This window comes from Haplochromis burtoni, unplaced genomic scaffold, assembly GCF_018398535.1.
Source record: "Haplochromis burtoni strain Fernald_Lab_line unplaced genomic scaffold, NCSU_Asbu1 Contig_145, whole genome shotgun sequence".
NCBI lineage: Eukaryota > Metazoa > Chordata > Actinopteri > Cichliformes > Cichlidae > Haplochromis > Haplochromis burtoni.
In genome coordinates, this window is record NW_024582506.1 from 148,242 (window position 1) to 170,476 (window position 22,235).

Below are 22,235 nucleotides of genomic sequence, written 5' to 3' on the forward strand. Positions count from 1 at the left end.
TATATAAAATAAAGATACGGCAAGTGCTCATTTTGTTCTGACTGCAGAGCTTTCTAAAAGATGTACAATCTTCACCTAACCTGAAACTAACTCCTATCTTTTTTCTTATCTATTTTATGTATGCTTTGCCTGACCAGATGGTGAGGAGTAAAGCCTTGGCCCGCTGTGGCCTTGTTCTGCTCAGTTTGTGGCTGTGTATCCAGTCAGTGCCTATCAGTGTGGACAAGACCAAAGAAAAGGCTAAAGAGGAGGAACTGGGTCCACCCGAGAGTGCTGTGAGTCACACGGGCAGTGTGAAATAAAGGGATATCCTATTAAAATGGAGTCTTACAGCTAAGTAGATAAAGCTCAGAGTGATCCAGACATGAAGTCAGCTGTTTCAGACACCTTTCAGAAATGCTTACTGACTAAAGATTGATTGAAAAACAAACAAAAGCAGTGTCTGTTAAATTAGGTGTAACTGTTCATTCGAAGAATTAATTGACTGGGAAAAAATACCCATAATCGGACTGAATAATGTTATACATTGACAAGCTAAATGTGGTCTATTTCTCAGGACACTGGGTTGCACTACGACCGCTACCTCAGGGAGGTCATTGAGTATCTTGAGAAGGACCCCCACTTTAGAGAAAAGCTCAAAAATGCCAATATGGATGACATCAAGGTGCACACTTGCAAAAACAGCCCAATATTTTGTAAGCTGGTTGTTGACGTGGACATTTTTTATTGAACTATGGTATGTTGACTGTCTGCTTGCAGCAAGGCAAACTTTCCAAAGAGCTGAACTTTGTTCAGCACAATTTTCGGACCAAGCTGGATGAGCTAAAGAGGGAGGAGATGAACAGGCTGCGAATGCTCATAAAAGCTAAACACGACATCAAGGAAGGAAATGGTAAGTATCTTAAAGAAAGGGGAAAAAAATGATGTGTCACTGAGAAACTTGAACTTGAAACTTCATAAGTTTGCACAACAACTTCCGCAGTTTAAGTCAGTCCATTAGTTGTGTCATTGAATGCAGAACTTAACTCTTGAAAGAAAATTATTATTCAAATTTAAATTTTGATCATTAATAGAGGAAGCTGTATAAATGTTCATACAGAATAGATTAACACAAGTGTAGGTAGAGAAAAGAAGCAAAGATAGAAGTCATAGGTCAATTTCTTAAAAAACAAAAATGCATTGATATTCATGTAATCCTTTAACGCTTTCTAGAATAAATGTATTAAGTTTTGGTACAAAATGTCTTTGTAAAACCCAGCGGAAAAGAATAACCATGACACAACTCCAAAAAACCAAGTGTCTTTGTTTTACAGTTGAATAAATCTAATCATTATTCCTTTTCTTGCAGGCCAAACAGTGGACCACCAGGCCCTGCTGAAACAGTTTGAGCACCTGAACCACAAGAATCCACACACTTTCGAGGTGGATGACCTGGACCGTCTCATCAAATCGGTACACATACACCTAGTCATTAGCGCAGCTACTTGAAGGTCAATACTGACCCTGTTTCTCTGCACTGGTATGGCACAGTCACATTTATAATGACAGTTGCTCATGCAGAAATATTGCCATACTTAGCATAGCGTATAGGGAATTTCAGTGAGGGATGTTTAACTAGTCTGGCTTTTTTTAAATTTTAGATGTAATAAGTTGGAGGCATTCACAGCTTTGTTCCCTTTGTTGGAGAGTGCTGACTCATTAGAGGTAAATGTGTAAGTTTTGCGAGACCAACATGTTTCCTGTGTGTGAAATTAGTATAAAAGAATAGTAATGGGGAGGCCGGCTTAATGAGTTTGCATGCCTCTGTAGTTTTACAACAAAGCTTCCAGTCATGCAGATGTAAATCCTAAAAATATTTTATATAAGTTTTACTTTTCTGTAGCATTTAGCTTTGCTCTATAATCATTGACCTACTATTTTGCCTTGGCACTGCTTGAGAAATGCAAAGAATGGTGATAAATGAGCATTTGCTTTGTTTTGTATTACCATAGCATTTTCATGTACTTTATGCTGAGCAAGTCCTTGCAGGGTTCTAGAATAAAGAGCCACCCAGAGGTTCTAATAAAATCAGGCCAAAATAATAATTTTAAACTCACAGATCCAGATTTTGAACTATGACAACAGTGTATTTATAGTACTCAGCAAAAGGTACAGTCACTATCAGAAATCCATCCATCCCTACATCCATATATCCATACATCCCTTTTCTTCCACTTATTCATGGTTTTGAGGGGCTGAAGCATACCACAGTTGTCATAAGGAGAGCGATAGGGTCCACCTTGAACAGGTTGCCAGTCTGTTGGCTAGCACATAGTAAACAAAGAGGTACTGGTAGAACTTCAAACAGAAACGCCCCCATGCTGTGAGGTGGCAGTGCTAAGCATTGCACCACTGTGGGGCATTGTCTGTTATTAAGCCCTACCAATACAAAGAGCTTTTAGATTCTAGATACACACACCAGAATACTTTTGCAATCAAACCATTTGTCCAAATATGTTTTTTTATAAATCAACTTATTGTTACTGCAGCTCTCAGGTTTAGGAAGTCAGAGGTACTGTTTATTCATACCCAGTTAGCACTCACTAGTATCCACTAGTAAGCATGCTAGCACTAAATGGATGAATAAATTTCACCGCATGAGCTAAACACAAAAAGCATGCTATATCTGCCTGGGTTGTCTCTGCATTCAACGCTGAGTGATGCTAAGACTGTGACATGGCTAGTAATTATTCAGCTCAACAGTTTGCTTCATCCTCTATGGAACAACTCTGATCAGGCATCTGGATGTTGAATAGAGTCCATCTGTTTCAACGAGGCGCATAAATCTGCAGAATTAAGAGGTGAATTCCCCTTCCCAACTTTTTGTTTTTATGTCTAGGCGACTAATGACCTGGAGAACTTTGACAAGGACCGCCATGATGAGTTCAAGCAATACGAGATGATGAAAGAGCATGAGCGACGGCAACGTCTGAAGAACTTGAATGAGGAGGATCGCAAGAAGGAAGAGGAACACTACGAGGAAATGAAGAAGAAACACGCCAGCCACCCTAAAGTCAACCACCCTGTAAGACGCCAGCTATAAAGCAGTTCATTACGAATGCTAAGATTATAGCCAATGTGGGGGAACAAATGACATTTAAGCTGAATGATATTATTTGGAAAACATGAATGATTTTTTTTTTTTTTTATGATAAAATTAACTCATTTAGTTGGGCCAATTTTATTTAGATTTATATGCAAGCCATAGAATAAAGATGCTAAATAGTGCTAAATACAAAACAAGAAAAAGGAGAAACCTTGATGTGTACCTCTGTGTGTGCAGGGCAGTGAGGACCAGCTAAAAGAGGTGTGGCAGGAGGCAGATGGTTTAGATCCAGAAGATTTTGATCCAAAAACTTTCTTCAAAATGCACGGTAACCATAGACCATACACTGAAGGTCGTTTAAGAGCAAAGAATGAATATAGCATTCAAATGTTGTCTTATTGGCTAGTGTGCCAAAACTATGGATGGTTAAAATCAGACACAGATTTCCGTTGTTTGTTTTGTGTTGCAGACAGCAACGGAGACGGCTTCTTTGATGAGAGTGAGCTTGAAGCTCTCTTTACTAAAGAGGTATATGTTTTATGTCTAACTCTGGTTCTGCATAGTCTGCGATAATGTAATCTGCAAATGAACAAGTCTCTGAGGTAAAATTTGTGCATTTCATTAAGCTGGAGAAGGTTTACAACCCAGAAAATGAAGAGGATGACATGGTTGAGATGGAGGAAGAGAGACTGCGAATGAGAGAGCATGTTATGAACGAGGTGAGCCACCACAAAACTATAAAATGTACAGATCATTGTCATGTTTATTAGCATTTCTAAAGTATTGATTAGTATGTTATGAAGGTATTCTCTGTTGTCAGAATACAATCATAATGTATATTTCATAACAAACGTGTGTCATTGCTGCCTGAAATCTAATGAATGAATTTAAACATCTGTGTGTGGAGTAGCTATTTTAGCAAGGAGCTAAAGGTCAGGGCCTTTGGGACGTATCTGGTGAGTGATTTATCTCGATGACAGTTGTTGATCAAAATTGCTTCATGTATTGACATTCAGGTGGACACCAATAAAGACAGGCTTGTATCACTGAGCGAGTTCATGGCAGCCACAAAGAAGGAAGAGTTCTATGAAAAAGACGAATGGGAGGTAAGAGCTAGTAAGGTTTGGCTTCCCTCCTGGCATTTTTGTGTACAGAGTAGTATTAAAAATTAATGTGAACCCAATGTTATGTTAGTGTATTAAAATTCAATTCAATTATTCATCAATATGAGCTATGAAACTATGAGCTTAGGCTTGCGTAAGTGCAACACAATAAACAGCTGTTTTCAGAAATTGTCTACAAAGGGTGAGATTCCAAATCATTAAACTCCCCAAGAGATTTAACAGCTGACATTATATCATGAAATCAGAAATGTATATGATTTCTTATCACATCATTTATTTATGTGCCCTCTGCAGACTTTAGATCAGAACCCATTGTACACCGAAGAGGAGCTGAGAGAGTTTGAACAACAACTGGCCAATGAGGAGAATGACATCAACAAGAAGTCGGCTGAGCTGCAGAAAGAGAGAGAGGAACTTGAAAGAAAACAGGAAGAACTTGATGCTCAGAAGCTGGGGCTGAAACAGGTGAATTATCTGTCAACTATCCATAGCAGATGAAATACAACCTGAAAATAGGATTTTTCTATACAGTTGCTTGACCCTTTCTACAGATGTAAGAATCTGGCTTACAGTGTGAAACATGCTGAATTGCACTTAAATCTTGTTTTAGAGACTTGTAGACCTGAAACATGCAGGCAATAGCAAACAAAGTCTTAAACCATTTTTATGCTCTTAACATTTTTTTGTCCTTCTCTCGCTGCTCAGGCAATGGAAGAAATGGAAAGGGTTAAATCCCAAAGCTTAAATGCTGATGTAAAACGTGAGTATGAAATTTATGATAAATGATGCTGGAAACAACAAATCACATGATGTTAAAGGTCTCTTAATTGCACTCTACTTCCATTTTAACATTTTTTAAAATCAAGTGAAAATTAACCACCCAGTCGAAAACCTGCATCCAGATCCACAGAACAGCCAAAATAAGTTATTTACTTGTGCATCCCCAATCAAAATACACTTAAAAAGATGCAGTGAGGGAAAAGCATTGTTATCCTTTTTAATAAGACGAGATTAAAAGCTTTTTATCATATCCTAATAATCATTTAAATGCATCTCATGATTGTATACACATATGAATCTTTGTTACAGAGCCTGCAGCTCCTCTAACTGCAGGTGAACATGCACCAGTTGTACCAGGAAACAGTCAGCCACCTCCGCCTGGTCACCAGCAGCAAGATGTACCCGTGCCTGGACATTCTTAGCAGGCCTCACCACCCTGTGTGCGATATGAGTGAGCATGCAAGTGTGCTTGTGTTTTCATGATTTCAATTTTGGGTTATTGTTTAGAATTTTCAAAACACACAGCAACACATAGGGGGGGGGGGAAGATCTCTTAGTGCCAATGATGCCCTTCCTTCTGCTGGTTAAATCAACTGAATGAGCCAGCCTGGAAATGTGGAGCTGCTCCAGTTTTCTATGTGGACAATCAACCCTTTTGTTTTTGTTTTTTTAATCTTGTATCACAAAAGGACTCTGTTCTCTATTGGAAGTTCTTTGGGGTGAAATGGGGAGGGCAGCTGGCCTGATAACTGAATGTTTAGTTTTGTTCACACTGTAGTTTCACTGCCACTTTTTCCTTAAGGAAATCCTTTCAAAATATTATTTATTTTTATGGTAAATTGTGAATTATTTTGGAAAAAATAAATGCCAGAAAAGTAAGATTAGGGCCGAAATGAAGTTTTATAGAAAAAGTGTTTCCTTCAATGTCTTTTCAAGCTGTTGTGACCTCTGGATCAGATTAGTGCAGAATAAGAGATGAAGTTAAATATATACAATATGTATTTAAATGTTATAATTTTTAATAATTGTGTTTGTGATTGTGACAATTGCATGGATTATGAAGTGGTTGCCTGGATGTCAGTGCTTAGGAGTGTCTGTGAATTTGTGTTTATTTATTCTCGAACCACTGTAAATGAAATGAATGCAGTAGGTTGAAATTTGCCTTGTAAAAATCTGAATTAAACTCCAGAAGGAAGCACAAGGTAAAAAAACAACAACTAATTTTTTTTCACTACAGACTAATAGCAAAGAAAAGATGGACACAAAATACTTTGAAGAGTTGAAGTAAAATACACTGGTTACTTTATTTTCAAACAACAACCTCTCTCCAACCTGGTATATGTGCTGAACAGTTTATGTTTATGTGACTTGTTAAAAAAGTACTTAAATGTCCAACCAATGTCCTGTGAAAAAAAATCATGAAAATGATGTACAAGGTTTGAATGTCTAATATTAAGGTGAATGAGCTTGCAGATACAATGTTTCTGTCTCTTATTTTCATCACAAACCTCAAGTTCAACTCATCTTATAAACACAGGCATAAGTTAACATTCAGTTTTATAATTACTGTAGAATCTGAAGTGACATAATCATACTTCTGACAATAACTCACTGAACATGATTTAAAAAAACAAACAAAAAAACTTTCTTAATCAAATGGTCAGAATGGTGGGTTCAAATTCAGCTTCTTCCATATGATTCATTGAATCGCTCAGTGAGATAGGCGCCTGCTGTAACTGGCGGATATTTGTTGGAGCCATCACAGCAGGTGATCAGAGCCTCGTCATCCGGCTGGACAAAGTAAGCCAGAGACTGCCGTGTGCTGGAGTCTCCAACAGGAGGCAGCAAAACCCTGTGGAGCTAAGAAACAACAAGCAACACTAAACTATAATCCTAATGCCATGGCATATGCAAAAACTTTTTTGGGAAACATTTTAACTCTGTTGGCTTCAAAAAAGATCATGGGTCACAAAAACATATCTAAAGTTAAAGTAGGTGAGACCTTTCTTATTTCCTATAAATGACCCAATCTGACATATGTAGTCACATTTACTTTTCTAGTTACAGTGCATTTCCATAACCTTGTCATAAAACTTTGGGGCGGAAATATCCCCTTCACTCACCACAGAGACGAACTGATCGCTCGTCCAGCGCTGCATCAGGTCAGCGATATTGATGAGGATGGCTCCGGGGATACAGGGAACAGGGATGAATTCACCTGAGCGTGTACGCACCTGACGGTCAAAAAGTGTCAGGAGGATAACAGGATTATTTGATACTTTGCTTGACTTTAACACATAATGTGTTACTAACTAAGCAAAACACATGACTTACAATTGAAGAAACAGTGATGACAGCTGTTTAAAGTGGCACACCACAGGAATTCGAGCTTAAGTGAGTTTGTAAATTAATCAGACCCTTTTTCAGTATGTTACCAAGCAACTTATGTGCTTGTGTGTCCCAGTGGTACAGGCTATCTCTATCTCTACTTTTAAGATTAGGCTTAAAACTTTCCTTTTTGCTAAAGCATATAGTTAGGGCTGGACCAGGTGACCCTGAATCCTCCCTTAGTTATGCTGCAATAGATGTAGGCTGCCGGGGGATTCCCATGATGCATTAAGTTTTTCCTTTCCAGTCACCTTTCTCACTCACTATGTGTTAATAGACCTCTCTGCATTGAATCATATCTGTTATTAACCTCTGTCTCTCTTCCACAGCATGTCTTTTATCCTGTCTTCCTTCTCTCACCCCAACCGGTCGCAGCAGATGGCCGCCCCTCCCTGAGCCTGGTTCTGCCGGAGGTTTCTTCCTGTTAAAAGGGAGTTTTTCCTTCCCACTGTCGCCAAAGTGCTGCTCATAGGGGGTCATATGATTGTTGGGTTTTTCTCTGTATCTATGAAGCGCCTTGAGGCAACTTTTGTTGTGATTTGGCGCTATATAAATAAAATTGAATTGAATTGAATTGAATACAGGCCTTACCTGCAGACCTTCTGAGCTCTGGAACAGCAGAGTAATGCTGCCATAGTCTGAATGCTCTCCACATCGCAGCTGGCCCTCCTTTGCTTTCTCACAATTCACTGGTGGGTAGTAGAGAGATCGCATCGTAGTGCCATTTTTGTCAGCTAGAGGAGACACAGCAGTGTTGTCAATGCAGTGTATCTCTTGTTTGTTTGTACCAATTTATGGACCAATCCTCCAAAACCGTAATCTGGTCTGCCTTGAGGTTACACTTTACAAAAAAGAAAAAAAATTCTTTCCCAGAATTAATTTTTGTTAGATTTTCAGTCATTTCCCTTGTTTGTTACTCGCATTTACATGTGTCTTGTATTTATATTCATTTTTCTTTTATTTTGTGCTGTACTTTTATGTTATTTTTTAATTTAGGAGAAGAGCTATATAAAGTACTAAATGAATATAATATATAGTACATAAATTAAGCTAACATGTCTTGGTTGAACATTTTGCCCTTATTAGTATTCTCCCTAATTTTGTAGAATTAGATACTGCCAGTTTGTGTGTGTGTGTGTGTGTGTGTGTGTGTGTGTGTGTGTGTGTGTGTGTGTGTGAATAAAACCTTCTCACAAGGTCCATACGATCTGGGATCAGTGACCGCCCCTCATGACATGTAGCTTGAACACTTAGTAAAACTGATCATATGCCACTGTACACTGGGTACAGTGTATGGGGTAAACATACTTCCTATTAAACGGTGTGCACGCAAGAAGACTTCTGGGTCGAGTCCCAGACTGTGGGCCATCACCCTCAGCAACCGAAGACTCAGCTCTTTGCAGCGCAGAAAAAAGGATGTCTGGAACTCCTGAAAACTTTTCAAACTGCCTGATGATGGCCATTTCTACAACAGAAAACAACAGAACCACATCAGAGTCTGACTAATGATAATACTGATATTGATATCTTAAAGTACCCATAGTATGCTCATTGACCTACTTATAGTTTCAGTGTTATAATAAGATAGGTTTATGCTTTAATGTTCAATACATCAAAATTTTTGGTATCCTGTTATCCTGGACTTTACTGTACCAGCTCGTGTTGTTTTGTTATAATGTGTATTTAATGTAGAGAATGAGTCTGTAACCTTGCTGGTACTATTAAAAGTGCATAGCAGCTGAAAACGGATTCCAATTCTGATGGCTTGTTTGTATTACTCTCAACGGGGTGTGTTTGTGTCACTATTTTAATGTTTGTTTTGCTGTCAAATAACAAAGAATGAAATATGTAAAAAGAACAAGTTTATCTGGAATTTTGTGATATTAAGATGCAGGACATGTCAGTGACTTGATGTGGATTTTGGCTTTTAACTTCAAAATCCAAGAAACAAGGACACTCTGGAGTTCAGAGAAAAACCACCCATGTTTCAGCACCTTGTACGACCACCTGTGGTAGTAATATTTAAAGTACTGCCTTCTGTGCCACTCTTTCAGATTGTGTTACTGTTCACACTCTTCATTATAATGTTGCTCCAGTTCATCGAGGTGTGTAGTTGTTTTGCTTATGCACAGTTCTGTTAATGTCCCACCACATAATTTCAAACAGGTTGAAGTCTGTACTTTGACCGTGCCGTTGCAACACTCTCATTCTCTTCTTTTTCATTCATTCAGTTGTAGATTACCTGGGATCTTTGTCCTTTTGCATGACCCTATAGCTGTTGGACAGATGGCCTCACATTAGACTCTAAAATACTTTGGCATGCAGAGGAGTTCATGGTCAACCAGTGACTAAGGTCCCAGATCCTGTAGCTGCAAAACAAGCCCAATTTATCACCTGTCCACCAGTGTGCTTGAGAGTTAGGATGAGGTATATGTGCTAATATGCTGTTTTTGGTCCCTGATAAACAAGGTGCTGTACACTGTAGCCAAACATCTCCACTTTGCTCACATTCGTCCAAAGAAGAGATTGAGGAGTCTTGGACAGAAGAGTCTTTGTGCTGGCAACCCGTATGAACAAGAAGCCATATTTGTTCAGTCTTTTCCTAACTAGAACTTCATGAACTTTAACATTTAACTTCCAACTGAGGCCTATGGAGATGTAACTTTATTTCACTAAGACCTGCATGCTCTGACCTTGGAGTGAACTTGTAGGATGTCCATTCCAGGGATGACTGTGTAATTGTGTTAAGATTAAGGAAATGCCTCAGGAGAAAGTCTCCCCCAGGTCAGCAAACTGCCAAAACCTCTGCTCATATAGAGTTGGTTACACTTGCTGATTATCAGCTAATTATGTGCATTTGATGCAATCAAGTGTATTCAATAAGCAGCACCCCTGCTGCTACTTTCCTCTTAATAGGGGTGTACATAGTTTTTCAGTACTGCAGTTCAACATTTATTTTCCTGATTCCTCTCCAAACTTAACAGAGCTTTCTCTAAAGTAACAGATACTGAGTAACTTGTACTTTAACCCCCTGACTAATAACCTTGTGGCACCATGCAGTTGTTGTGTCTGAGCCCAAACTCTTAAGGTTAATCATAAAATAAATAAACTGATGAAAACAAACGATCAAGGCTTTTGCCTCCGAGTTATTACTATATCAGGATGAAGGGAGGCAGTGTTGAAAGACTCCTTCAGGTCCCCAGGTCGACGTGGATTCAACCTATAAAGAAATTATCCGAATTTAAACTCTCTTCCGCAGATACACATTAAAGTATAAAACGTATGCTTCCTACCTCTCCGTCTCCAATGACACCCAACCGTGGTTAGGGTTGTTCACGAAACTTTTCCTGCTGAAGGGTTGCTTCAGTTCATCTGGCTGCAGGAAGAATTTCTTGGATATGTCCATAACACAGTCCACCTGTCCAAACACACCAGAAGAAAAAGACGGATTCCAGTGTAAGTTCCTCGATAATAATTTGATTCTATCTAACTGGCCTCACCTCCTCCTGAGTAATCCCCGTGTTCCTCAGAAATGCAAAACCAACATCTCTAAATGCTGATTTCAACTCTGTGCTTAAACTCTGCCACTGCTCGTCAGCGACATCCTTCTCGCTCAGCCTGTAGGCGCCGAAATCCACAACTGGGATGTTCATTGTAAAAAAAAAAAAAAGCTAAAGTTTCTTCAGTAAAAACAGCGTCTGGTTAAAAGACAGCCTGAGCTGAACACGAACAGTAAAAATAAATCGCAAATGTCCACCACTAGTATCTAGGCTTTCGGTCACATGACATTGTCTAGCCAATAGGAAAAATTCTCTTATTAATGCCTTATTAATGAGAGGGAGAGAAAGAAAACCAAAGGGGAGAAGAGACGGTGAGAAGGGGGGGAAGAAAGAAAAAAACAAACAAACAAAAAAACAAAACACCTGGGTCACCTGTATGGAGAAAAAAAACAGAAGAGAAAGCAAACAACAAAGAGCAACATAATAAAAAAAACGGCACCATCACAATAAACTAGCTAGCAGTAGATATCAGTAGATACTAAATAATAAACGATATTGTGCAGCACGCAAGATAGACAGCGCACAATGTGCTTTGAGGCAGCAGCCAAGAAAGCTGTAGTCCGCGTCTGTGAATACCCGTGTGTACACCTGTGTGCATACCTGTGTGGATCAGCATGCTTGCATTCCAAAGGTTTCTCCATGTAACGATCTGCTAGGGAGTGTGGGGAGCCACAGCCCCGTCCTCCAGGGTATGAAGCAGGTATGGAGGAGATCAAAACTCCAGACATCCAGAGGCCCCCAGAACACAAGAGACCAAGGAAGACCAACAGAGGGGCAGCCGCGCCACTGTCCCAGTAAGAGCTGAGGAGAGTCCCAGATGAGGGCTCACTCAGCAGCCGCGGAGCAGAAGCCAGGGGGAGTTGCAGTGACGCGCCCGTGAGCTCCGCCGGCAGCCAGCTGTGCCTGAGTGACCGAGCCCCAGGCCGAGAGGCCGGGGGCACCCCACCTCCGAAGTGGCCCGAGCGAGCCCCAGGCTCCAGGCCCCGATAAGCGGCCGCCAAGGAGTGAGCCGGTGTGTACCCGGACGCCCACCCCAGACACAAAGAACCACCAACGCACCGACACCTGAGGGAGTCCGCCACTGGCAGGGGAAGTGGTGGTGGGTGGAGATAGGCCTCCAAACCTTGGAGGGCCTGAGATGTCCCCAGAGAGGTGGCGTCTGATACCCAACCTGACATATAGACACAGACATACAGGCACACACAGACACAAACATCCATTCCCACCCTCATGCTCTCATATGCACTTACTCCACACTCAACCAACGTGGAGACAGACATAAAGAGACGCTGTACACACGATCACACTCCCCAAGCGTACTCTACGAAACCGGGTCTAGGTACCCTTGCCCCTGGAGGGGGGAATTGCACCCAGACCCAGGTGGTGTTACCCTTTTCCCTGCGGTGGGGAGAGGCAGACCACCCCGACTCCGCAGCAGCAGGGAGGCCCCACACTCCAGACCGCAGTCGGACGGCCAACTCCTCCTACTAGCCCCCCCGCTCCAGCAGGCCGCAGAGAATGGGGGTGAGAGAAGACTCCAAACCTCCCTCCACCCGCTCATTGTAGTGTTGATGCATGTGTGTTCTAAGGTGCATTTAAAACCCAGGAGGGCATGGAGCTACCTGCCAGAGAGCAGCAGGTAAGCGCATGGTCCCTCCTGCTAGCCCTCAATGTCTACGTGTATTTAAAATTGAGAGGTGGGCAACGACGCCAGGGGTGGGGTGTACACCCTGATGGTACTTTGGATTCCGTGTATCGTGCCCACCCCAAGATCCTATATGTATGTGTAATGAGAGTGTGAGTAATGTGAATGTCTAAGTTGTGGGATAAAATTGAGGCAGAGGCAGCCAGAAGGGGACAGAGGGGGGGGGTATGCCTCCTCTGCACCCTGGTGACATACCCCTACTCCAAGGCCCTGCATGTGTGGGTGGTTGTGGTGGAGCGGGAAGAGGGAGGCAGCTGGAGATGGGGAGGGAAGGAAGGGAGGGGCAAGTGACCCCTCCCTGGGGCCAGCTCCCCCGCTGACCCCAGTAGGCACCCCCATACTCCGCGACCCGCCAGGGAAAGGGGGCCCAGGCCCATCCAGACCGGGGCCCAGTGCAGCAGCGCCTCCCGGCCCCACAGAGCCCGGGACAGTCCACCCAACCCCACCACAGAGAAAACTGCACCCACCCCACCATCCACTCATCTTCCAGACTACATGAGACAATAGACGCCCAGGCTGATTGTCTGCACTTTGCCAGAGATGGTTCTAGTCCCCTCTGGTGTTGATGCATCTTATTTGATTTAAAGAAAAACACATACACAGGAAAAGTAAAGTACATTAGCCTAGTGAGCTTACTCAGTATCTCTGATTGGTGACAAGGGAAAGGAAAACAACTTTAGTACAGTGACTGAAGAATTGGCTCTCTGAGTCTCTGTAACAGTTATCGGCTATGATTTTTCTAATATCTTGTTCTGTATTTTTTTTTTTTTTTAAATCTGGTGATGTTTTGAATCTGGTGAGTCTATTTGATATTGGATTCACATCATTAAGACTTGTCTAACCGTTCAGTGACCCCTAACACCCTCTGGATAGGGAATTGTCTAGCCAATAGGGTGAGGTCTTTTCCAAGCCTAGAAGACACTGATCCCAACAAGCTATAAATGTTTAATCACAGGATAAAGGTAACCATTCAGAAAAACTTTGCATTCATTTACAGCAACCCTTGTGTCTTAAGGACCAAGTGGACCCAAGGATCAAGGGTTCAGATTTTTCCTTTAGCTAGATGCAGAATCACTCATGTGTTACAGTCATAATAGGTCACTTTATCTCAAATCAGCCAATTCTTAAAATCTTTCCTGCTGGTACAAAGTTTCTTAACATCACAATGAACCAGGCTCTATAGTTTGAGACGGACATTAAAATGTGTGATAACTTGCTAGTTAAAATATGAAAAAAGTCCAGTGCTCCTGCAAAGTCCCATATTTGATCACTCATTAATAAAAAAAAATTAAAAAGGAAATTAGTGACAGTTTTTGAATGAATGTAGCTGAATTTTACAATACTGCAAAATAAAGTATGAAGACTTCTTTTTTGCCCGAGACTCTTAGCCACAAGCATGAAAAAAAATCCCTTTTTATTCAGCTTTCATGCTGGATTGACCAAGTGTGACAAGGTGTACCACAAAAACAAAAATATCAGAAGATAGTTTCATCTAATTCAAACAAAAATCTGGAGTTTTCAGATAGTACTTTAATTTATTTTATTTGCAAGATTTTAAGTTATCCAATTGTGGAATATTTACTGTTAAACCTTCCCTAATTTGTATAAAAATGTTATCATTTATAGTGTGGATGTAGAAAGAAAAAAAAGTAAACTAAAAAAAAAGCAAATTATACAATACAATACAACTTTATTTATAGAGCACATTTAAAAACCAACGGTATGCTTCACATAAAAGACAGAAAATAAGACAAAAATATTATAAAAATTAAATATTATTAAATATTATAGGACCATAACAAAGTACCAAGTATGCTAACAGGTCAGTGTCACTAATACACAGGAATACCATAAAATGCATATCAACTAAAACATGTTAAAATGACAAAGCCATTTAAAATATGTATAAAAGGTAAAATAGACGAAGTCCAGGGATTAGATACAGGCATTAACTAGCAGGAAAGGCAAGGTTAAATAAATAGGTTTTTAACCGTGATTTAAATGATTGGATAGAATCAGATGCGCGGATAGCAATAGGAAGGTTATTCCATAAATCTGGGGCAGCCAAGGCAATTGCACGGTCACCTCTAGACTTCAGACAAGATCTTGGCTGCACCAGGAGTAACTGAGTAGATGATCTCAGTGCTCGAGCGGGAATGTACGAACTAAGGAGCTCGATAAGGTAGCTCGGGGCTGCCTTGTTGACAATTTTAAAAATAAGCAGCAGTAGTTTAAATTGGATGCGGTATTTAATGGGTAGCCAGTGCAGGTCAGCTAGAACAGGGGTAATAGAGGTATACCTCCCAGTTCCGGTCAGAAGGCGTGCTGCCGCATTTTGAACAGCTTACAGTCTATGAAGAAGAGCAGAATGATCAAATCAAATTTAAAAGAGCTATCCAGCAACACGCCCAAATTGCTAACAGTGTCAGAGAGGGAGCTGGCAAGGGAACCAAAGGCATCACGAAATTGTCTGTGAAGAATATTGCTATCAAATACCATGATTTCAGTTTTCTTATCATTTAAGATAAGAGTTTCCTAAGAGCCACTCTTTGACCTCACACATGCACTCTTGAAAGCAGTGCAGAGACCGAGCAGGATCATCAGCAAGTTCAAAGTAGATCTGTCAGCATAACAATGATAAGCGATATTGTATTTCTCAAAGATTGCGCCTATAGGGAGCATATACAGCGAGAATAGAATAGGACCCAGCACAGATCCTTGAGGCACACCACAGTAGACAGGTGTAGGGGAGGAAGAGCAGGTGCCCGGGTTGACCGAGAAGGACCTATTGAAGAGGTATGATTTAAACCAATCAAGGGCAACACCTCTAATGCCTACAGTATGCTCAAGCCTCGCTAACAAGATGCTGTGATCCACCACGTCAGAAGCCGAGGATAAATCCAATAGAACTAGGACCGCAGAGCGTCCAGTATCAGCAATTAGAAGAAGATAATTTAGGACTCTAAGCAAAGCTGTTTCAGTGCTGTGACGTGGTTTAAAGGCAGGCTGGAATTTATCAATAATATCATTCGCATCCAAATACGACTGGAGTTGTGAAAGAACTATCCTCTCGAGAATTTTAGACAGGAACAGGAGCTTAGAGATTGGTCTGTAATTCGCATAATCATTATGATCAAGGTTTCTTTTTTTTAAGACTGCGGCTGGACTACAGCATGTTTAAGAGCTGACGGGACACAGCCAGAGAGTAAAGAAGAATTCATTAAAGATAAAATACTGGATCCAATTACGTCGAAGCAGTCCGTGACTATGCGAGATGGGAGGATATCATATATAGGATTAGTATTCTTCAGTTGCTCAACTAATCACTTGAGAGCAAGGAGTGACACGGGCTCAAACTGATGGAAGGTTGATGAACAACCAGGAGTAGAAACAGGGCTCGACACTAAAGGAAGCGAGGACTTAAGAGAAGAAACTTTATCTAAGAAGTGAATTAAAAATTGTTCACAAAGAGCCGGAGAGCACACCAGCGGCATATCAGGACGGGGATTGACCACAGAATTACAAATTTTAAATAGCGTTCAAATGTTGTGACCATGAGCCAGGATAATTTTTGATAAGAAAGCCACTTTGGCCATTTTAGCAGCAGTTTGAAATTTCGAGCGGCTGGCACGTAGGATTTCATAGGATACCTGGCGTTTATCTTTTTTCCACCTCCTCTCATCACGGCGGCAGACGTTTAACCAGTATTGGGAAAAGGTTCTAGGGTGCTTCAATTTACTAGGTGCAACAGCGTCAAGGATAGAGGAGCATATGGATACCCGTCACCCAGGTTCCAATATGGATCTAGGCGATGTGAGTAAGAGAATCTGAGATTTAAAAGTGTTTGTCTGTCGTAGGTTATTAGTGCACAACCATCTGCTGAGCATAAAACCAAAAAAATAAGGAGTACTATGCCAAGGTCCAGTAAAAGGGGTAGGGAAGGTAAAAAGCAGAGGCACAGACGTGGACAAGGACAGCTTGCCATACACATCGGCGCCATCTTTGAAAAAGAAGTCCTGAGAGATTAATTAAACAAAAAACACTTTTTTTCCTTTTTTTTTTTTTTACAACAAATAACCATTCCAGTGCATGTGATATTGAGTTACTTTTCTTTATGCAGAGAAGTGCTGTGCTGACTTGATGTCAATAGCCAAAGAGGCTAGGAAGCACAAACTGGGACCCTTGCAGCCATCTTTCAAACTGCTTCAGAGAGTGCAGGACACTCTGCTGAAGCATCTACCAGAAGATGCCCTTGTTCGAGCCTCTGGGAAGCTCAGCGTGTCCCTGACCAGAGTGTCTGATGTGAAGAACGTACTAGTGTCAGAGTTTGACAGCAGAGAAGAGCTCATTCAGGTATATTTTACAGCTTGGAGCCATTTTCATCCAGCAAAACTCTTCAAGGTTCAAGATTCAGAATTCCCAACTTTATAAGTATGCAAAAAAAAAGGATCAGATATGACTATTGACTAGAAAAATTTGCATTTCCTGCAAAAATGCAGTGTGGATGCCTTAACGCTGAATATGTAATTTGAAAAAAGCTGAAACAATTTAAAGTCGAAAAAAAAATGCTGCCCTGAGTAGGGTTCGAACCTGGCCATACTGGTCTAAGGGCGGCGACTCACCTCACTGCGCCAAACTCATTCTCACAAAGAAGAAGTGGAGAGACTGACAATTCTGGTGAAATTAGCAGAAGCTGCTTAGAATTGTGCTGATAAGAGGTGAAAAGGCTAAAAAAAATTTCAGAAGAGGTAAATAAGCAGAATTTGGGCAGAAAAGAGGTGAATCAGAAGAATTTCTGCTGAAAAGAGTTTTTTCTGAAAACAGCTGAGATTTGTGCTAATAAGAGGTGAAAAGGCTGAAAGTTTTTCAGAAGAGGTGAATAAGCAGAATTTGGGCATAAAAGAGGTGAAAATTCTGCTGAAAAGAGTTCAATCAGCAGAATTTCTGCTCAAAAGAGTTCAATCAGCAGAATTTCTGCTCAAAAGAGTTCAATCAGCAGAATTTCTGCTGAAAAGAGGTTTTCGCTGAAAACAGCTGAAAAAGCAAGTATTTGTCCTGAAAAGTGGTGAAAAAGCTGGAATTTGTGTTGAAGAGAGTTAAAAAAGTTTAACTGAAAGAAATGTTGCCATAAGCGGGATTTGAACCCAGGTCTCCCAGTCTGAGAACGGATGCTCAACTCACTGAACTAAAACTCAATAGTGTAGATGCCTATTCAGGCATCCACACTATTATACAGCTATCACTGTTTTCCTCATTGCTAAAATGGATTTAAAGGCACAGTGTGTAAAATCTCAACACTAGATGTCAGTAGATAGCAGTCACTTGAACTCTGTTTTATTACTCCTTTCGTGAATTTCTGTTTTCTATTTACACTGCAGGAAGCTATAAAACTTTGTTACAGAAGTCAGGTTGCTGCTGTTAGCTGCTGTTAATGAAACTTTCTTTAAAGTGGATCTAACATAGTTGGACTTGAACAATGAATAAACTCTCATATGATGTGAGAACGTAATCAAACTGTTTATTAGACGGAAAGTGTGATTTTTAGGATACTCAAACCTCACATTAGTTGGCATAATGTCAGCTTACAACCAGCTATTGTTGTTGTTTGGCCAACTCATTGCCAGCTGTGCACAGACAGGGGGGTCACATATTTAATCTTCTGACAATAAGTAACTGCAACTAGGAATAAACAAGCATGTTTATACGTGTTTTCATGTGATAGAAACTTGACTTCAGTTCAGGAGATGAGGCCTGAGGTGAGAAGAAAGAGGCTGAGGTAGAAATGAGGGAGGAGAGAGCAGTGGAGGAGGAGAAAGACATGATGGCAATATACATACTCATAAGGTATATATGTGCTTGATCTAGCTGCATCTATTAGGTGGATCAGTGACGTCTGTCTCAGCCACTGTATTCAAGATGGGAGAGCAACATGGCTCTTATTTATTTTTAAAGGATTTTAAAGGATAAATTCAAGTTCAAGAACGCATCAATTTGCTGGAAGATGTATTTACACAATAATTAATTTCTGTTTATGAGTACATTTTCTTCTGTTAAATAACTTAAACAAAGTACCTACTGTACCGTTAAAGGCTGACCAGAAAGACAAGAGACAAAACAGGACAAGTAGAAGAGAATTTTTGAGAAACTAGGTAGAGGAATAATTCTGTTGTCCTCTCTGGCATGGATGAGTTTGTGTTTCTACATCCAATGTGACATAATATCTGACCTTTCCTAGGCCCTCATATGCAGCTGCTTCGTCCCGTTTTACTGTGGTGTCATTCCACCCAGATACCGTGGAGTGGTAAGTATATTAGAAAGGTTGAAATGACAACCCAGTTGACATTACAGCACATAAACAGAGTTACACTTAGTTGTGTAACAGTATTCTGGTTTCTATCTGTGCAGCTGGCAGCATATGGAGACATCTCAAAACTCTGCTTGTGTCTTATCCTGATTTGTGAAACCAAGTTGAATTAAAGTTCTGGATGACAGATATGCTAAAAGTGATTGAGCCTTCATCAGAAACTGTGTACAGTTTTTTCAGTGTTAAATAATCCGAATATCTGGTTCTATGTGGTTGTGACATGGACCAAGATTATACCTAATGACAAACAGCTTACTTTTCCATTCAGCACTATGTGGACGGTGCTGTCACTGACAACCTGCCCGGTTGTCAACTGAAACAGACAATCACGTTCTCGCCATATGCTGGCAAGAGTGATATCTGCCCCCGGGCAAGCACACTAAACCTCCCTGAGGTACGCTTCAACAATGTCAGCATCCAGGTCAACTCAGAGAACCTCTACAGAGTGACCAGCACCTTCTTCCCTCCAGAGCCTGAGGTGTGTTACAGATTTGTGTAGATTTGTGTAGATTTCTATTATTTTCATCAGTTTTCATCAGTTTGAATTTTTACAGGCAATGGCTGAAATTTGCCACAATGGCTACAGGGATGCTTTTCGTTTCCTACAAGAAAACAGTAAGGACGTTGATAATGGCGGCTAAATATTCATGAGAATAAACTGGCTCCAAAAGATTCAACTCAAAATAAAACAAAAGATACAAAATAGACCATTCCATAGAGGCGTTTGTCAGATTTGTTTTTCTTTATTCCTTATCACATTGGACTTCTTTGCTTATCACAGATCTGATCAGCAGTGAGTGTCCCATAAGAAATCTGGCGATCGATTCATTTAAATATGTTTGCTGTGAAGTGGTGAAGGAGTCCAGCGTGAAGGCACAGCAGGATGGATTGAACACACTTCGGGAAGATCACTGGTGGTTGGATCCACACCTCGTAGAAAATCTCCCGATTGAAATTCAAAGGGGTAAGGACAGTTCGCCTGTGATGAGATCAGCAGGGAAAATACAGCAGACAAATAATATACCATTGAGCCAGTGCAATCATTTTTTAATGCAGTCAAAGTAAATATGTTTTTTATTGTATTTGTGTCAGTGCTATGCGTGGCCTGCAGAGAGACACGTACTGCTGATGGTCTGTTCTCCTACATGACTGGGTACCTGCCAAAGAAAGTGACTTCTTACATACAGATCCCCTATTTTCTGCCTGTTGAGTTGGTCAGCTCTCTATCCCAGAGGTACTTACTTACTAGTCTTTATGTTGGATCCACCACATTCAAATGAATTATGCTTACACTGAGCCCTTTTCTTCCCTGTGATCTTAAAATCAAAAACTGTTCTTTTGTTGTTGATGCCAAAAATGTATTTTTCATTCTCAACTACTAAACTGGGCAAACATTATTTAGTTTTTACTGTCAGTTATTTTTGGCAGAAGTAAAAATTTAAAAGGGATTTTCATTCTGGACCAATATTTCAGTCTAACCTTTAATGTAGGATTTTATACAGATTATTTCCCCTTTAGTGATAATGCCGATTTTACATCAAAGTGCCAAGTGCTTTGACCTTTCACAGCCATTGTGGATTAATGTGTTTCTCTCTCTTTGATTGCTTCTTTCAGATTAGTTTACTGGATTCCAGATCTACAGAGGGACATGAGCTGGCTCTATAGCATGGTTGGAGACATATACAAACAAGCATTGAAGGACAACAAGGAGGAGAGTGATAGGTAGGCAGTGAAAGGAAGATATGCTGTGCATTCTTCCACTCTTGATAAAAGGATGTAATGTGATTTCACTGGTGCAGACATGATATCATACTGTATGTCAAAGTACAAATGTGATAAATGTAGTCCTTAGTTTTATGGATGTCCTGAAACAAAGATTTGGATAACATGATTAAAATCTAAATAAGATAATTGTTGAAAAATCTATCATTAGATTTATTTCTTGGAACAATGGCCATGAGATGTTCTGACAGTGGATTCAGAAGATTTTCACACACATATTAATTTCAATGTTTGTTTTTCCAGTGAACCACCTCTGTGCAGATCTAAAAGCCTGCCGTTAGGCCTGAACCTGTGCAGTGAAGGAGAAGGAGATATAAACAATTCCTCAGTGACCCCAGAAGCCACTTCTGCCTCTAGCCGTACCTTTACGTGCAACACACACAGTACATTGGCTCACATGCTTCTGATACCACCCACTGGCAGCGGCACGTCTGGGTTTAATGAAACCAACCAAGTGCAGGTAGAGGCTGGGGTTTGGGCAGAGTTACGGGATGGCTGGGAAATTCAACCAAACAAACTTGAAATCTCAAGAAAAAAAAAAAACCCATAACAAGGAAAAACAACTGTGATTGTGTGTAGCCCAGTCTGAGAAACTGCAAGACATATTATCTTTTTGGCAGCAGCTGGCAACATCAGCTAAACAAAGAAAACAAATAAATAAACAAATAATGAATTACAATAATCTTTTTGCCACTGTAATAGGATATAATGAAAAAGAAAATCATTTATTTGTGTCATCATGCCTCAATGCCCTGTTTACAAGCTTAGATAAATCATCTCTTTCTTGCCTACAAACTATGCAAAATGGCATGGCCGGATTACCATGTTCTAGTAAGCAAGCTCACATTGCTCATTTTTTAAATTTAAAAGTATTGTATTTACGCTAAATAGAGAGGCTGTAGTGTATTTACCCCATCTTCTCCTGCTATTGGCTGTCTTTGATCACAGGCTCAGTCAGTTGTTCCTCACACATCACTGAACACTAAGAGTGGACAGAGCCTTTCAGACACTGGCACTAAGGGCTTGAGATGGTCTCCTACTACAACTATACATACCTGACTCTGTGGACTCCTTTAAAATGCATTTGCAAACTTGTCTTTCATATGTATATATTCCTGCTATTTTCTATTGTGATTCTTCCAAGTTTTTATTTTGTTTATTCTGTAAACTTGTATGGCTCTTTGTGACTACATAGCTGTATAAGTGTTTTATCAATAAACTCTTAATATTTTACTTACATATGAGTATTTAATGTTTACTTGGCTTTCATTTGGATCCATTCTTCTCACACACAGCCATAATGCTCAAATTGGAGCTTTTGAGCATTAACAAACAAATGAACAAACCAGTTTGATGTAAGGTCCAAGTGTCAAGTAAATAAATAGAAAGGTGTGTGTGTGTGTGTGTGTGTGTGTGTGTGTGTGTGTGTGTGTGTGTGTGTGTGTGT

General features: G+C 40.4%; 3 protein-coding genes across 3 annotated transcripts in view; 2 read left to right on the top strand and 1 right to left on the bottom strand.

Moving 5' to 3' along the window:
* The window catches only part of LOC102313482 (nucleobindin-2), a 7,019-nt gene extending 558 nt beyond the window's left edge, over positions 1-6,461 (top strand). Inside the window, exons 2-13 of the mRNA XM_005931627.3 lie at positions 138-275; positions 557-664; positions 760-892; positions 1,349-1,452; positions 2,879-3,064; positions 3,323-3,413; positions 3,555-3,613; positions 3,712-3,804; positions 4,102-4,191; positions 4,504-4,674; positions 4,915-4,969; positions 5,299-6,461. Of these exons, the coding sequence (XP_005931689.1) occupies positions 138-275; positions 557-664; positions 760-892; positions 1,349-1,452; positions 2,879-3,064; positions 3,323-3,413; positions 3,555-3,613; positions 3,712-3,804; positions 4,102-4,191; positions 4,504-4,674; positions 4,915-4,969; positions 5,299-5,411 (1,341 nt within the window). The 3' untranslated portion in view covers positions 5,412-6,461. The remainder of the gene's footprint in view (positions 1-137; positions 276-556; positions 665-759; positions 893-1,348; positions 1,453-2,878; positions 3,065-3,322; positions 3,414-3,554; positions 3,614-3,711; positions 3,805-4,101; positions 4,192-4,503; positions 4,675-4,914; positions 4,970-5,298) is intronic.
* A 77-nt stretch (positions 6,462-6,538) lies between these two features.
* Positions 6,539-11,119, bottom strand: si:dkey-10o6.2 (uncharacterized protein LOC100124608 homolog). The gene is made up of 7 exons (XM_005931626.2): positions 10,878-11,119; positions 10,671-10,795; positions 10,531-10,597; positions 8,686-8,842; positions 7,969-8,111; positions 7,113-7,223; positions 6,539-6,849 (listed from the first exon to the last, which is right to left on the bottom strand). Exons 1-7 carry the CDS (start codon positions 11,028-11,030, stop codon positions 6,670-6,672), a joined length of 936 nt encoding a protein of 311 aa, XP_005931688.1. The 5' UTR covers positions 11,031-11,119; the 3' UTR covers positions 6,539-6,669.
* A 5,321-nt stretch (positions 11,120-16,440) lies between these two features.
* Positions 16,441-20,732, top strand: LOC102312131 (patatin-like phospholipase domain-containing protein 2). Its single transcript, XM_005931716.1, has 8 exons — positions 16,441-16,459; positions 16,763-16,995; positions 18,878-18,943; positions 19,275-19,484; positions 19,561-19,621; positions 19,788-19,970; positions 20,099-20,240; positions 20,621-20,732. Exons 1-8 carry the CDS (start codon positions 16,441-16,443, stop codon positions 20,730-20,732), a joined length of 1,026 nt encoding a protein of 341 aa, XP_005931778.1.
* The last annotated feature ends 1,503 nt before the right edge of the window (positions 20,733-22,235 follow it).